The 15161-nt window shown below is 55.1% G+C and overlaps 1 protein-coding gene across 3 annotated transcripts in view; it reads right to left on the bottom strand.

Moving 5' to 3' along the window:
- The window catches only part of MYO7A (myosin VIIA), a 77619-nt gene that overhangs the window by 10304 nt on the left and 52154 nt on the right, over positions 1-15161 (bottom strand). The window contains exons 30-37 of one of the 3 annotated variants that reach the window (XM_055356859.2): positions 10323-10493; positions 7234-7351; positions 6353-6479; positions 5158-5441; positions 3341-3531; positions 2554-2678; positions 1755-1918; positions 749-902 (exon numbers count right to left, since the gene is read on the bottom strand). In XM_055356859.2, coding sequence (XP_055212834.1) covers positions 749-902; positions 1755-1918; positions 2554-2678; positions 3341-3531; positions 5158-5441; positions 6353-6479; positions 7234-7351; positions 10323-10493 — 1334 coding nt within the window. Of the gene's footprint in view, positions 1-748; positions 1919-2553; positions 2679-3340; positions 3532-5157; positions 5442-6352; positions 6480-7233; positions 7352-10322; positions 10494-15161 lie in introns of those variants that run through there. The other 2 variants (XM_055356860.2, XM_055356858.2) reach the window with 2 other exon arrangements.

Raw genomic sequence — 15161 nt, 5'->3', positions numbered from 1 at the left:
GGGAAGTTTGGAGGGCTTCTAGGAGGAGGTGGCATTTGAACTAGGCTTTGAAGGATGAAGCAAATTACGGCATGCAGAGAAGGGGCTGAAAAGTTTTCCTGGCTGTGGGCACAGTATGTACAAAAGTTTGGCACTGTCAAAAGAGCTGATGTGTAGTTTGAGGATGGATTTGTGGAAGAGATGTAGAGGGTGCCATAGCTGGGGAGGAAGGCGGGGGGCTGGGTGTAAGGAGAGAGGGTGGAGCTTCTCTCAGACTCTGAGAGGAGCCTGTGCCTGACTTTCTACTCCTGTCTTGGGCTGTCCCAGCGGGAGGAGAAGGTGGCACCCTTTGGGCATTGGGACCAACACTCAAACGCATGAGAGTTTTCAGCCAGCACTTCCAGCTGACAGCCGGCCCAGCCTGCACCAGGGAGGGGACACTTGACTGAGCTGGACCTGCAGGCAGACAGCAGGGTCTAGGCAGGGAAGGGGCATCCAGACGAGGCTCCAGCCAAACGTTAGGAGGAGCTGGGGCTGTTACCCTTAGAGGACAGGCTCAAAGGAAGACATCCACCACCTCCCAGTTCCTGCTAGGCCCTCCTTGGGCCTTGGGGCCAAGCTAGGATGTGAGGGGGCCCATGAGCAGCTCCCGGCTCTGTGTGAGGAAGGACTGCATCCAGGCAGAGCCAGCAGCTGCCTCAGGAGGGTAAGAGCTGCCCGTCACAGCAGGTGGGGTCTGCCCCTCATCCGCCCACCGTGCCTGGCTCACCTGATGTGGTTGTCGGTCAGCTGCTTCAGGATCTGCACATATGCCTCGTCCTTCAGGGGCTCGGCTTTCAGGGGACCCTCAAAGATCTGGTCGGTGAGCTCATTGACGGAGCGTGTCCTCTTGGACGGGTAGTCGCCCATGTACTTGAGCACAGCTGGGGACTGTCAAGGAAGGGCTTGTGCCGAATAGAGGGAGCACTGGCCTGGGGTCCAGAGGCCCCAATCCCCACAGGGCCTGCATCACCTGAAGTTGTGACCCTGGGCCCTCAGGCTGCGCACTCACAAAATGGGCGTGATCTGCCCCACCCTCTCTCCGCCTCCTCACAGCCACCAGCCCCACATCCCAAGCCCTCACAGCAGCTGGGATGGACTTCCCAGATGGCGAATCTGACCATGCCACCCCCTGCCCAGTGGTTCGCCCTGGCCTTAGGACACGGCCCAAGCTTCCTCACAGGGCTTGGGAACCCTGCCTAAGCCCAGTCTTCCCATCCTGTCTGTGCGGAAGCCCCGGAGCCCTGGAACAGCCCTGCTCTGTGTGCCTCGGGGCCTTGCTGCTGCTCCCTCTCTCTGGAACACTCCCCCTCCCTCCCCTTTGCCTGGCTAAGTCCTACTTAGCCTTCAGGGCTCAGCCTAGATACCACTTCCTCCAGGAAGTCCTCTCTGCCCCCTCCAGGTCACATGGGTCAGGTCACAGTGCTGCCTGGTCCCATCTCAGCATTGATCTGGATGTGTGTACGGTCCCATGAGGCCAGGGGCTGGGCTGGTCCCTGCTCTACCTGCATGCCTGGCCCAGCACAAGGCACCAAATCCACCTGGCACCCAAATGACAGGGTCAGAGAAAACAGTGGGTGAGGCAGCCCCTTGCATATCAAAAGGTGCAAGGGAGGGGGTACTCCATCAACCCTCCCCATGTGTGCCTGGGTCGCAGCAGGCCCTCAGGAGGAACGCAGTGTGCAGACGAAGGCCCTGCCCAGTCCCTGGCTCCCCTGGGCACAGCCCAGTGGCACGGATATCAATGAAGGCCAGGCAGGCCTCCTGCGAGAGCTCCTCACTGCCCAGGAGCTTCTTGAGCAGCGCCTGCTTGAGCGGTTCCCGTGTGTGGCTCCACAGCCGGTCCTTGCCTCGGGCCTTGGACACCATGACACGGCTCAGCGTGTGCTTGGGTGGGGGCCTGCCGCAGCACAGGGACCGTCGGCAACGCCCCATCGCTGGCAGCCCCGGGGAGAAACCCCCAGGTTGTGAGACCCCCACCCCCACCCATCCCTGTGTCCAGAGGCTGAGGGTGGGCACCAGGCCCTGCTCTTCCCTGCCCTGCATGTGACCTGAGGCGAGTCACTGGCAGTCACTGGGCCTTCCTTTCTCAGCTGTGAAACTCCAGCGGCGAGAACACCACGGGCCGTGCCCCAGCCTCCCCCACCACCCTGTGCCCCCTGTAGAGCTCAGTGCACACCGCCTCCATCAGGAAGCTTCTCACTGCCCCCCACCCCCCGCCCCAGAAGCATCCTCATCACAGTGCTGGGCACGCAGAATCCCAGCTGCCTGCTTCCAGCCTGCATCCCCACCAGGACTCAGTCTCGAATGCCCAGCCTGGGGTGGGTGCAGTGACATCTCTTGAAGGAAGGAAGATAAGATGAGACACATAGGACGGGTCATCTTGGCAGACAGAAACAGCCCTCCAGCTCCCTCTGACCCAGGCCCTGCTCACAGGTGGGGGCTTCACAAAGCAGCCCCAGCACACAACCAGACAGTAGCGGAAGCCTGCAGCTCCTAGCCCTGTGGCTCCCATCCTTCCCCAGGAGGCATCACCTGAAGTAGTCATAGGAAAACTCCTCCAGTGTGTAGGGCTTGGCACGCACCTCAGGCTCCGCCGTTCGCAGCTGCAAGAGCCGGACAACGTCCTGCCTCTGGTCGGGAGTCATGGTGACCAGGGCCTAGGGACCAAGAGACAGGGGGCTCAGGTCAGCTCTCCACCTGTGGCCACCAGGATCAACATGGTATACCCTGAAGCCTTCTGGACTCTGGGAGACTCTTCAGGGGTATGGACCCCATGCCCCATTCTGACCCTGAGAGCCCCGTTCCTCCTTGGGGTCTCTGAGGTCCCTGCTGCCTCCTTTGTGCTGAGCTCAGGGCCCTTCCTCAGGTGTCTGATCAGGTTGGGTCAGTCAGAAAGCCTGGACGAGGCAGCGGGACATGGTATGAGAGCTGCCTCGTCCACTGAGCCTGGCTCAGGAGCCACTGGGGAAGCTGGGCTGTGAGTCCTCAGAGCTGCTCTCAAGGGGGCTCCAGAAGAAGCAGGGCCCCCTTTCCAGCTGTGCCCCCACTGCTTGTTCAGACAGTGCGGGTGATACACCTCTCTCCAATCCCCATCCCCGGCCCCACCCCTTGGCAGTTCCTCATCTGATGCCATTTCTAGGCCCCTCCCCACCTGGCACAGGTCTGAGCACTGCCCCAACTTTAAATGTGTGGTCCCATAAGATCCCAAGATCATCTTCACAGAGGCACTAGACCGTTAACCTATTGTACAGCTGTGGGAAGTGGACAAAGAGGGGTCTAATGGCACCTCCCACCCATCTGCCACCCCCAGGCCACATACCACAATCTCCCGCGGTGGCATGGTGACAGTGGGCATGACGTACACACAGTCGGTGGGGAAGTCCCCACGCTGCTTGGTCCTCTCATTGATGCCGTTGGCCCAGCCTGAGTTCATGACCTGCTCGCCCGTGTCATGGTCCAGGATGATGAGGTCTCCCTTGGCAAAGCTGAGGAAGCCTGACTCCTCGCCTGCTGTAGAGCAGAGGTGAGTGGGACCATGGGGGCAGAGACAGGCTGAGTTGGAACATCTTCCCACAGAAGAACTGAGGTGTTATCACTCATGTCTGCCCACTTGCCACTCTGCCTCCACCTTGTCACAACTCTCCATACAGAGACCATCACCAGAGTGGGCTACTCTCCTGCTCAAAAGCCTTCCACGGCTCCTCATTGCCCTGGGAGGAAGCCCCACACTCCTGGGCCTGTTGTGAGCGGGCCTCCCAGACTCCTTCCACCTCGCCTCTCCTCCCTCACTGTGCCTGTTCCCAGCCAAACCAAGCTGTTTGCAGTTCCCTGGACAGGCCAGCTTTCTCCTGCCTCTGTGCTGGCATCACGCTTAGCTCTCTGCCCTCTGCGCTCTGGTCACATGGGCTTCCTCCCTGGACCCCAGTCTGCATGGGGCCTCTCCTCTGGGCTCCTGTGGCTCTGGGCTTCCCTGCTCACTGCACGGTCACAGGCCTGTCACTGTCTTCTTCCCACCCCCCTCCCCACTGAGAACAGGGTGGGGTCCATTTCATCTTTGTCTTTCCCACACTTGGCCAGGGCCTCGGTAGCCTCAGGCAGAGTAGTTGTTACTGCTGTTATCACTTGAAGATGGTGGGTCTTTTGGGAACACTGAGGAGGATGCTGATCTAACTTGGAGAGCTGACAGGAGATGAGTATTGAAGAGCCAGAAGAAGGGAGGGAGAGGAGGTTCCCCACAGGCTACAGATTGAAGGCACAGGCTTCTGCTATTTGGTCTAGCTTCAGAGGAAAGATGGGAACAAGATCCTAGCAGCCTTGAGTGCCAAGGCCAAGGCCACAGGGCATGGTCTGTGATATGGTTTAGATATTTGTCCCCTCCAAATCTCTCTGTTGAAACTTGATCTCCCAGTGTTGGCAGTGGCCTAGTGTGAGGTGTTTGGGTCATGGGGGTGGGTCCCTCATGAACAGTGTGGTGCCGTGCTCACGGTAATGAGTGAGTTCTCACTCTATATAGTCTCTGTGAGAACTGATTGTTTAAAAGAGCCTGGCACCTCCTGCTCTCTTCCTTCCTTCTGATGCAGGCACCCCTTCTCCTTCTGCCATGAGTGGAAGCTTCCTGGGGCCTTCATCAGAAGCAGATGCTGGTGCCATGCTTTTTTCTCTTTTTTTTTTTTTTTTTTTTTTTAAGAGATGAGGTCTCACTCTTGTCCAGGCTGGACTGCAGTGGCACAATCATGGCTCACTGCAGCCTCCACCTCCTGGACTCAAGCAATCCTTCTACCTCAGCCTCCTGAAGAGCTATGACTACAGGCACATGCCACCACACCCAGCTAATTTATTTAACCTTTTGTAGAGACGAGGGTCTCACTATGTTGCCCAGGCTGGTCTTGAACTCCTGGCCTCAAGTGATCCTCCCATCTCAGCCTCCCAAAGCTCTGGGATTGCAGGCATAAGCCACCATGCCCAGCCAGCACCATGCTTCTTGTAGTGCCTGCAGAACTGTGAGCCAAATAAACCTCTTTTCTTCATAAATCTCCCAGCCTCCAGTGTTCCATTATAGCAACACAAATGGACTAAGACAGTCTGCATAACACCCTGACCCCCAGTGCCAGGCAGCCCATACCAGCAGCCACTCACCAGGGTTGGGGTTATCCTGCAGGGCCACAACATACTTAGATCTCTTCCGGAGCCCCTCTAGGAAGGTGACCACCAGGTCACGAATGTCCTCAGCATTGCTGGAGGTGAAGGTGTATTCGTCCCCCTTGATGGTGGCCAGTGTGAAGCTGGGGGCCGTCGTTTTCGCTCCCCTGCAGGACCAACACGGAGAACAGGGCCCTGCCGGGGTCAGTCCTGCCCAGCCTGAGCGAGGCGCAGCACAGCCAAGATCAGAGCAGCCCAGTGAGAGCCAGACACGGCACTCCCTGAAGGAGATCAAGGCCAGTCGAGTCAGTCATGCCCCAACCAGTGGGAGACGTGGCCCAGCTCAGACACATCTCAGGCTAAGTCAGAGCTGGCCTGGCCAGAGTCAGGCATGGCCCAGAGGGAGACCCACAGTGGCCCAGCCTACTTCTCCTTTGCCTAATTCCTACTCACCCTTTAAATCTCAACCTACATGCCACTTCCTCCAGGAAGTCCTCCCTGCCCTCCCACAGCCCTGATCATACCATGCTTTAAAATGGCCTATTCAATGTCTGTCTCCTCTCTTGACTGAAGATCCAAGAGGACAAGGACTATCTTGTCACTACTGCATCCTGTGTGCCTGGCATGTGTCTGGTCAGTGCTGGACACAGTCTGACTCCAGCCCATATCAGACACAACCCAAAGACACTGCTACAAGCCCCAGATGGTAGAGGAGGGAGCCACTGCACTGCTGGGAAAGCCAGTCAATCCCAGCAACCCACCCCACCATTCCACCTATGTGCACTGCACTTTGCAGTTTATAAAGAGCTCTCCCATCTATTATTGCATTCATTCCCCACCACTGTTAAATGCGAGAAAAGTATTAAGACTCCTGTTTTAGGAATGAAGACATACAGTGAGTGCTACCCAGTCCCCTGAACCCCCAGGTCAAGCTCTTCTGTACACACTCACCTGCCCCTGCCTGTCCTGACAGCCCATTCCTGTCTCAGAACAGCCTTAATGTGCTGTAAAGCCCAAGCCCATCCCTCCACTAGGAGGTGCCAGAGGGGTCTGCACAGTGCGGCACAAACTGCCCAATCACGTGCAGCCAGGCAGGCCACTTCATGCCTCTTCACTTCCTGTGACCCACAGGGAAGCTCCAGCCCCTCTCCTTCCCCTCTGTCTGTCTGCATCTCCATGCGGGCCTCCTCACCTGCTGCTGGACACAGCCATGATCTCTGGGAAGGACAGCTCCAGAAGTACCTGCTCCTGCTCATCCACGAAGTACACACCCGTCCAGTTGACGGCCACGATGACGTCGTTCTTGGGGAGACTGGGGCCTGGGACGAGACCAAGGCACTGAGAGGCAGGCCTCCCACCCCCAGGCCCAGCCCTTCTCAATCTCATAACGGCCAGGCAGGTGGCAATACACTGATTTCTATTTTATAGATATGGAAACTGAGGCTCAGAGAGCACGAACTCGCTACGTGGCAAAACCCAAAGTGCAGTAGGAAGAGAGTGTTCAGTTGGGAAATTGGTTTGGGTCCCACTCCTGCCATTGGTTTTGTGCAGCTTTGGACAAGCCCTGCCCTGCACTAAGGCGGGATCTGGGGAGGGGTTGGACTGAGGCCCAGGGTTCCCTCCGGCCCTGGTGCTTGGTGGTTCTGTGAACAGCAGCATCAGCACAGGGCCTGGCACACAGCAGGTGCCCAGTAACGATGGCCCGAGGATGGCTGAGCCAGTGGCCTGTGTGGGTTTTTATCTGCTACTCTCGATTTCACAGAGTCGGCCCAGCAGGGCTGGCCCTGTCTGAACCCTGGGCCACCCTGTTGTATACATAGTATGTGCCTTAATGAATCAATCCTCACTCAGTTTTTCAATCCTGTGCACCACTGAGCACATAAGATGTGCCATGGAGTTGCTACCGGGTGTTGGGGAGGCAGGACCCACTCAGCAGCATTGACCATAACAGACCAAGCATCCCGCAGGCAAGAGTTCCATTGACGGGGGCCCCTGGCTCAAGACGTTTCCCTCCCCTGTTGTGGGTTGGAGCTACAGAGCAAGGGACTGGGAGCATTGCAGGCTGAGGGGTACCTGAGAATTTGTAGGCTTCATAAAACCTGGAGAAGAGCAAGGGCCACTTGAAGCGGGCATAATTGACCACATCCTCTTTGACCTTCTGGGCATCAGTTCTCCTCTGGGCATAAATCCCCTGGAAGGCAAGAGGGACAGAGGGACAGAGGGACAGAAGACAATGTATGAGTGAGTTTGCTCTAAAAATCAGCTGCTGCTGCTGCTGCCTTCTAGCCAGGAGCAGCCTGGGGCTCCTGCACCTCCTGTACATCGTGGCCTTGCCCTGCTCCCATCTGTCTGCAGCCACCCTGTCCCCACCTTTCTCATTCATCAACATCGGCGAGCACTTTTGAGTGCCACCTCTATGCAGGTGCTTGGGCCCAAAGTCAGAGAAAGCATAGCTGCCCCTCCAGGGAGTTCCCAGTTCAGCAGAGACAGGGAAGCAAGGATTCCAGGCACAGCATGTGGGAGGCCTAAGGCCCCGGGGTCAGTAGGAGGCGTGTGCTGGTGCAGCGGAGGCGTGGGCAGGGCAGACTGGGAAGAGAGGGAATGGGGACACAGCGTGCGGAGCCAGGTCCTGGGGGACTGTGAGTGCAGCCACAACTGCAAGAAACTGATCTGGTGAATCTGGGAGTTAGAAAGATCAGTGTGTCAAGGGAGAACTGGAGCCTGGAGGTGAGGTGATCCGTGAGGGATGCTGCCGTGCTCTTGGTAAGATACAAAAGCACCAACATTGTGTTTCTCTAAAAATATTCCCCCAAGCCCTAGTGAGAACTCTGGGGTTCTGGAGTAGCATTGGAGGGGTCAGAGTGAAATCCTGGTTTTTATAGAATGTAGACACAGGCATAGGTAAGGGTGGATGTGTATGCCAGCTCACAGACGGCCCCATCTCCACCCATGAGAGAGCCCATGAGGGGTGCCATCCTGAGAGCAGTGAGAATTCAGAGGCAAAGAGCTCAATGTCACCAACCCAAGCTCAAATGACTCAAAGAAAATACATATGTAGGCAGAGAGACAAATCACTGAGCAAGTGTGGCTATCACCCAGTGAATCTGGGAAGTGAAGTGCACATAGCAGTCCTACTTTTTTGAATGTGCAATTTCTCCATAAGTTTGAAATTATTTCAAAATAAGATGTTTTCAAAACACCTGTTATGGACTGAATTGTGTGCTTCCTTCCCCAACCTACCATATTTGCATATTAAAGTCCTCACCCCCAGCAACTCAGAATGTAACCCTATTTGGAGATAAGCTCTTTTTTTTGAGAAGGAGTCTTGCTCTTGTCCCCCAGGCTGGAGTGCAATGGCAGGATCTTGGCTCACTGCAATCTCCGCCTCCCGAGTTCAAGTGATTCTCCTGCCTCAGAGTAGCTAGGATCACAGGCACCCACCATCACGCCTGGTGAATTTTTGCATTTTTAGTAGAGATGGGGTTTTGCTATGTTGCCCAGGCTCATCTCAAACTCCTGACCTCATGATCCGCCCGTCTTGGCCTCCCAAAGTGCTGGGATTACAGGCGTGAGTCACCGCGCCTGGCCCAGAGATAAGGTCTTTAAAGAGGTCACTAATGAGATATCTTGGGTGGGCTGTAATCCAATATGTCCGGTACCCTTTTAAGAGAAGGATATTTGGACTCAGACGTGCATGTGCACACATCACTGTGTGGTGACAGATGGAGAAGACAGCCATCTGCAGGCCGAGAGGAGAAGCCTCAGGAGAAAGCCCCTGCTGACACCTTGATCTCGGAGCTCCAGGCTCCAGAACTAGAAGGAAATACATTTATTTCTGTTGTTGAAACCACCTAGTCTGTGGCACTTTGTTATGGCAGACCTAGAAAACGAACAATGCACCCTCTCACCCTACAAAAACTGTGATTCACAACTGTCCATTCTATGTGGGGCCTGGCCCAGGGCTCTGGGACAGACACTCTGAGGAGCTCCAGTCCAGGAGAGACCCAGCTCAGCCGTGGGCTCCAAAGGGCAGAAACCATGTCTGTCCCACAAAGGGCTGTGTCTCCAGGTCCTGGTATGGTGCCCAGCACATGACAAGTGCCCAAAATAAAATGAATGCATAATAATAGCACCCCACCCAGGACATACCATATGCCACAATGGCAGTGAGCCCCGAGGAGGCCCTCAGGGAGGTGGGGGTGGAGGCTGCAGCTGTTTGGGAGTTAGCTGGACAGGCTGCAGTGGCTGCCGGCATGTGAGGGCCAAGGGAGAGGAGGTGCCTGAGGATGAAGGGCAGGGCTCTCACTTGAGGGACAGAGGGATGGCAGGGAGGAGACGCTCCTCCTCTGGAGTGGGGTGAGTGGGGGTGAGGGCCTCGGGGGAAGCAGGCTGGCGCAGGGAGCACTCAGGACTCAGGGAGAGGCAGAGGCTGGCGGGGAGCTGACCAGAGAAGGCACACGGTCAGGTGGAGGGTGGCACAGGGCTCCCGCGTGAGGACGGAGGCCACGAGGTGGAGGGGTGAGATCCGGGTCTGTGGTGCCCTCAGACTATGGAGCCCTCGACTTATGTACAGGGGCAATTCTCTTGCACAGCCAGGGCCATGGAGATGAGGCGGCCTTGGGTCCCCTACCAGCAGCCAGTGCTCCCACCTTCTCCCCATCTGGATACCCCTGCTCTACTTGGCCAGGCTCTTAGCTTGGGAGGGAACCACTCATGGCTGGTCATGGGCCTGGGCTCCAAGCAAGAGGGTCAAGGGGGCCTGTCCCTAAAGCTCCCCAGGTGGGAAGTTGGGCTGGAGTTCTTTTAGGAAAAAGGAGGTACAATTCCTAAAGCTCTGTCTAGCATCCACCGCCACTCCTGAGCTGCAGCTCTGGAAGCTATAACACCAATGAGGGGCTGGCGCAAGACCAGGAAAGGGGCCCCAATACCCATGAACCCACAGAGGCTGCAGGGTTAAGTTTGATTCCCTCTGTGTGCCTGGCACACAGATGGCAGGAGAATGAGTGAGCTGATGTCCAGTGAAGGAAGGGCCACTGGAAGGCGGGAGGTCAGGTGCCATCCCATCCCCCGCAGCCCCAACAGAGAGGTTCAGATGAGGGCTGGGACCTCCTTGGTTGTTCAGGTCCACATCCCTTCTCTAGGACTCCTCTCAGCCCTTCTACCTTCTTGTGGGCGGCGATGGCCAGCTGGGCCCACTTCTCCAGTGTCTTCAGGGGCGTGATCTCACGGTCGGGGATGTAGGTGGGCACGAGGTTCAGGAGGCGCTCCAGGATCATCTCAGAGCCATAGTCCACAAAGTACTGTTGGGAGGCCAGCTCAGCCAGGTCGTCCTCCTAGGTGGGGGGAGGCCTCGGTCATGCGTTGGCCCAGGCCCCTCCAGGAAGCCCTTCCACACCACCAAAGGCTCCAGGCCCCTCTCCTGGCCCTGCCTCCTGTAGCTCTCAGAGCCTGGCCTTTGGGACCCAGGCTTCTCACTGATTCACCAGGGAATTCTTGTCTGCTCAGAGGAACCATGAGCTCCCCAAGGGCAGGGCCACACCCTCACCTTCTCCTGGATCCCTTTGGCACTGGCATGGAGCTGGACTCTGCCCAGGGGCACATGAAGTGATGCAAAGAAACAAGCTAGCCCACTGAGCAGCCACTGCACACTCAGCCCTGTGAGACAGCGACCAGAGCTGACAAACAGCAGAAGAGGAAGTGTCTGCCCTGGAGAACGGGAGACACCTAGGGCCTGCTGGCAGGGTCAGAGTGAGGGAAGTGCATCACTGTGACTGCCTCCATCACCACTACCACCGTTAAGCACTTGTGGGACAGTTAAAGTGGTTAACAGCCAGCAGGATCTACTGCAGAGGGTTCAGAGAGCCAAGTGGGCACTGGGCATTTGCCCCTTCTCTGCCTGGCCTGGTGCACAGCAGCCCCAGTGATGCCTACCTAGGGCTCCCCAGGGCTCCAGCAGCAAGGGCATAGAGAAAGACTCTCGGGGGCCTTGGAGGCAATAGATATTTTCCAACCAGTTTGAAATATTTCAGAATTTTAGCAACTGATGTGGCTATACTAATGCACTCCGCCTGAATATTTGCTTACCACCAATACCACCATTATCATCACCACTATCACCAACAAAACTACCACTACTACCTCCACCATCACCACCATCACTGCCAACAACACTATCACCAACATCATTACTGCCTCCACCATCACCACCATCATCACTACCAACACTATGCCTCCACCATCACCATCATTATCACTACCAACAACACTGTCATCACCACCGACACCATCACTACCTCCACCATCACCACCACGACCACCATCACCAACATCATCCCTACCTCCAATATCACCATAGTCATCAGTACCAACAATACCTCATCACTAACATCATTACCTCCACCATCACCAACAACACCATTGCTACCTCCACCATCACCAACAGCATCACTACCTCCACCATCACCAACAGCATCACTACCTCCACCATCACCAACACCATCACTACCTCCACCATCACCAACATCATCACTACCTCCACCATCACCAACACCATCACTACCTCCACCATCACCAACAACACCATCGCTACCTCCATCACCAACATCATCACTACCTCCACCATCACCAACACCATCACTACCTCCACCATCACCAACATCATCACTACCTCCACCATCACCAACATCATCACTACCTCCACCATCACCAACAACACCATCACTACCTCCACCATCACCAACAACACCATCGCTACCTCCATCACCAACACCATCACTACCTCCACCATCACCAACATCATCACTACCTCCACCATCACCAACACCACCATCACTACCTCCACCATCACCAACATCATCACTACCTCCACCATCACCAACATCATCACTACCTCCACCATCACCAACATCATCACTACCTCCACCATCACCAACACCACCATCACTACCTCCACCATCACGAACAACACCACTACCTCCACCATCACCAACACCACCATCACTACCTCCACCATCACCAACAGCATCACTACCTCCACCATCACCAACACCATCACTACCTCCACCATCACCAACATCATCACTACCTCCACCATCACCAACAACACCATCACTACCTCCACCATCACCAACACCATCACTACCTCCACCATCACCAACAACACCATCGCTACCTCCATCACCAACATCATCACTACCTCCACCATCACCAACACCATCACTACCTCCACCATCACCAACATCATCACTACCTCCACCATCACCAACACCACCATCACTACCTCCACCATCACCAACATCATCACTACCTCCACCATCACCAACATCATCACTACCTCCACCATCACCAACAACACCATCACTACCTCCACCATCACCAACAACACCATCGCTACCTCCATCACCAACACCATCACTACCTCCACCATCACCAACATCATCACTACCTCCACCATCACCAACACCACCATCACTACCTCCACCATCACCAACATCATCACTACCTCCACCATCACCAACAGCATCACTACCTCCATCACCAACACCATCACTACCTCCACCATCACCAACATCATCACTACCTCCACCATCACCAACACCACCATCACTACCTCCACCATCACGAACAACACCACTACCTCCACCATCACCAACACCACCATCACTACCTCCACCATCACCAACAGCATCACGACCTCCACCATCACCAACACCATCACTACCTCCACCATCACCAACATCATCACTACCTCCACCATCACCAACAACACCATCACTACCTCCACCATCACCAACACCATCACTACCTCCACCATCACCAACACCATCGCTACCTCCATCACCAACATCATCACTACCTCCACCATCACCAACAGCATCATTACCTCCACCATCACCACCATCATCAGTACCTCCACCATCACCAACAACACCATCACTACCTCCACCATCACCAACACCATCACTACCTCCACCATCACCAACACCATCGCTACCTCCATCACCAACATCATCACTACCTCCACCATCACCAACAGCATCATTACCTCCACCATCACCACCATCATCAGTACCTCCACCATCACGAACAACACCATCACTACCTCCACCATCACCAACACCACCATCACTACCTCCACCATCACCAACAGCATCACTACCTCCACCATCACCAACACCATCACTACCTCCACCATCACGAACAACACCATCACTACCTCCACCATCACCAACACCATCACTACCTCCACCATCACCAACAACACCATCACTACCTCCACCATCACCAACACCATCGCTACCTCCATCACCAACATCATCACTACCTCCACCATCACCAACAGCATCATTACCTCCACCATCACCACCATCATCAGTACCTCCACCATCACCAACACCATCACTACCTCCATCACCAACACCATCACTACCTCCACCATCACCAACACCATCACTACCTCCACCATCACGAACAACACCACTACCTCCACCATCACCAACAACACCATCACTACCTCCACCATCACCAACAGCATCACTACCTCCATCACCAACACCATCACTACCTCCACCATCACCAACACCACCACTACCTCCACCATCACCAACACCACCATCACTACCTCCACCATCACCAACAGCATCACTACCTCCATCACCAACACCATCACTACCTCCACCATCACGAACAACACCATCACTACCTCCACCATCACGAACAACACCATCACTACCTCCACCATCACGAACAACACCATCACTACCTCCACCATCACCAACACCATCACTACCTCCACCATCACGAACAACATCATCACTACCTCCACCATCACCAACAGCATCATTACCTCCACCATCACCACCATCATCAGTACCTCCACCATCACCAACAACACCATCACTACCTCCACCATCACGAACAACACCATCACTACCTCCACCATCACCAACATCATCACTACCTCCACCATCACGAACATCATCACTACCTCCACCATCACGAACAACACCATCACTACCTCCACCATCACCAACAGCATCACTACCTCCACCATCACCAACACCATCGCTACCTCCATCACCAACATCATCGCTACCTCCACCATCACCAACAGCATCACTACCTCCACCATCACCAACATCATCACTACCTCCACCATCACCAACAGCATCACTACCTCCACCATCACCAACATCATCACTACCTCCACCATCACCAACAGCATCACTACCTCCACCATCACCAACAGCATCACTACCTCCACCATCACCAACAACACCATCACTACCTCCACCATCACCAACAACACCACTACCTCCACCATCACCAACACCACCATCACTACCTCCACCATCACCAACAGCATCACTACCTCCACCATCACCAACAGCATCACTACCTCCACCATCACCAACAGCATCACTACCTCCACCATCACCAACAGCATCACTACCTCCACCATCACCAACAGCATCACTACCTCCACCATCACCAACAGCATCACTACCTCCATCACCAACACCATCACTACCTCCACCATCACCAACACCATCACTACCTCCACCATCACCACCATCATCAGTACCAACACCATCACTACCTCCACCATCACCACCAACCATCATTACTACCTCCACCAACGTTACTACCACCAACTATCCTCTTCATTTCCACCACCTCCTTTCTCATCCCTCCATCACAATCACCAACAGAACCATAGCTACCATTACCATTATCGAAAACAAAACAACCACATAACTCCTGTCCTCAGAAGGAGAAAAAAGAATACACATTTGCAAATTCTGATCTCAAGGAATGGCTGTATTTCTCATTTAATGCAGCGCTTACTAGATATACTCAGAATGGTGCAGCAGGTCCTGCGGCATGTCATCTGTAGCACGCACAGTCACTACAGCAGTGTGGGGGCCTCCTCCACTGGTGGAATTCAGGACATCCTCAGAAGCCCTTGCTCCTGCCATCTCACCTCTCCTCACGAGCCCCCT

The sequence above is a fragment of the Gorilla gorilla genome, chromosome 9 (assembly GCF_029281585.2).
Source record: "Gorilla gorilla gorilla isolate KB3781 chromosome 9, NHGRI_mGorGor1-v2.1_pri, whole genome shotgun sequence".
In the NCBI taxonomy this organism is placed as follows: Eukaryota; Metazoa; Chordata; class Mammalia; order Primates; family Hominidae; genus Gorilla; species Gorilla gorilla.
This window is presented reverse-complemented; position numbering and strand designations above follow the sequence as displayed.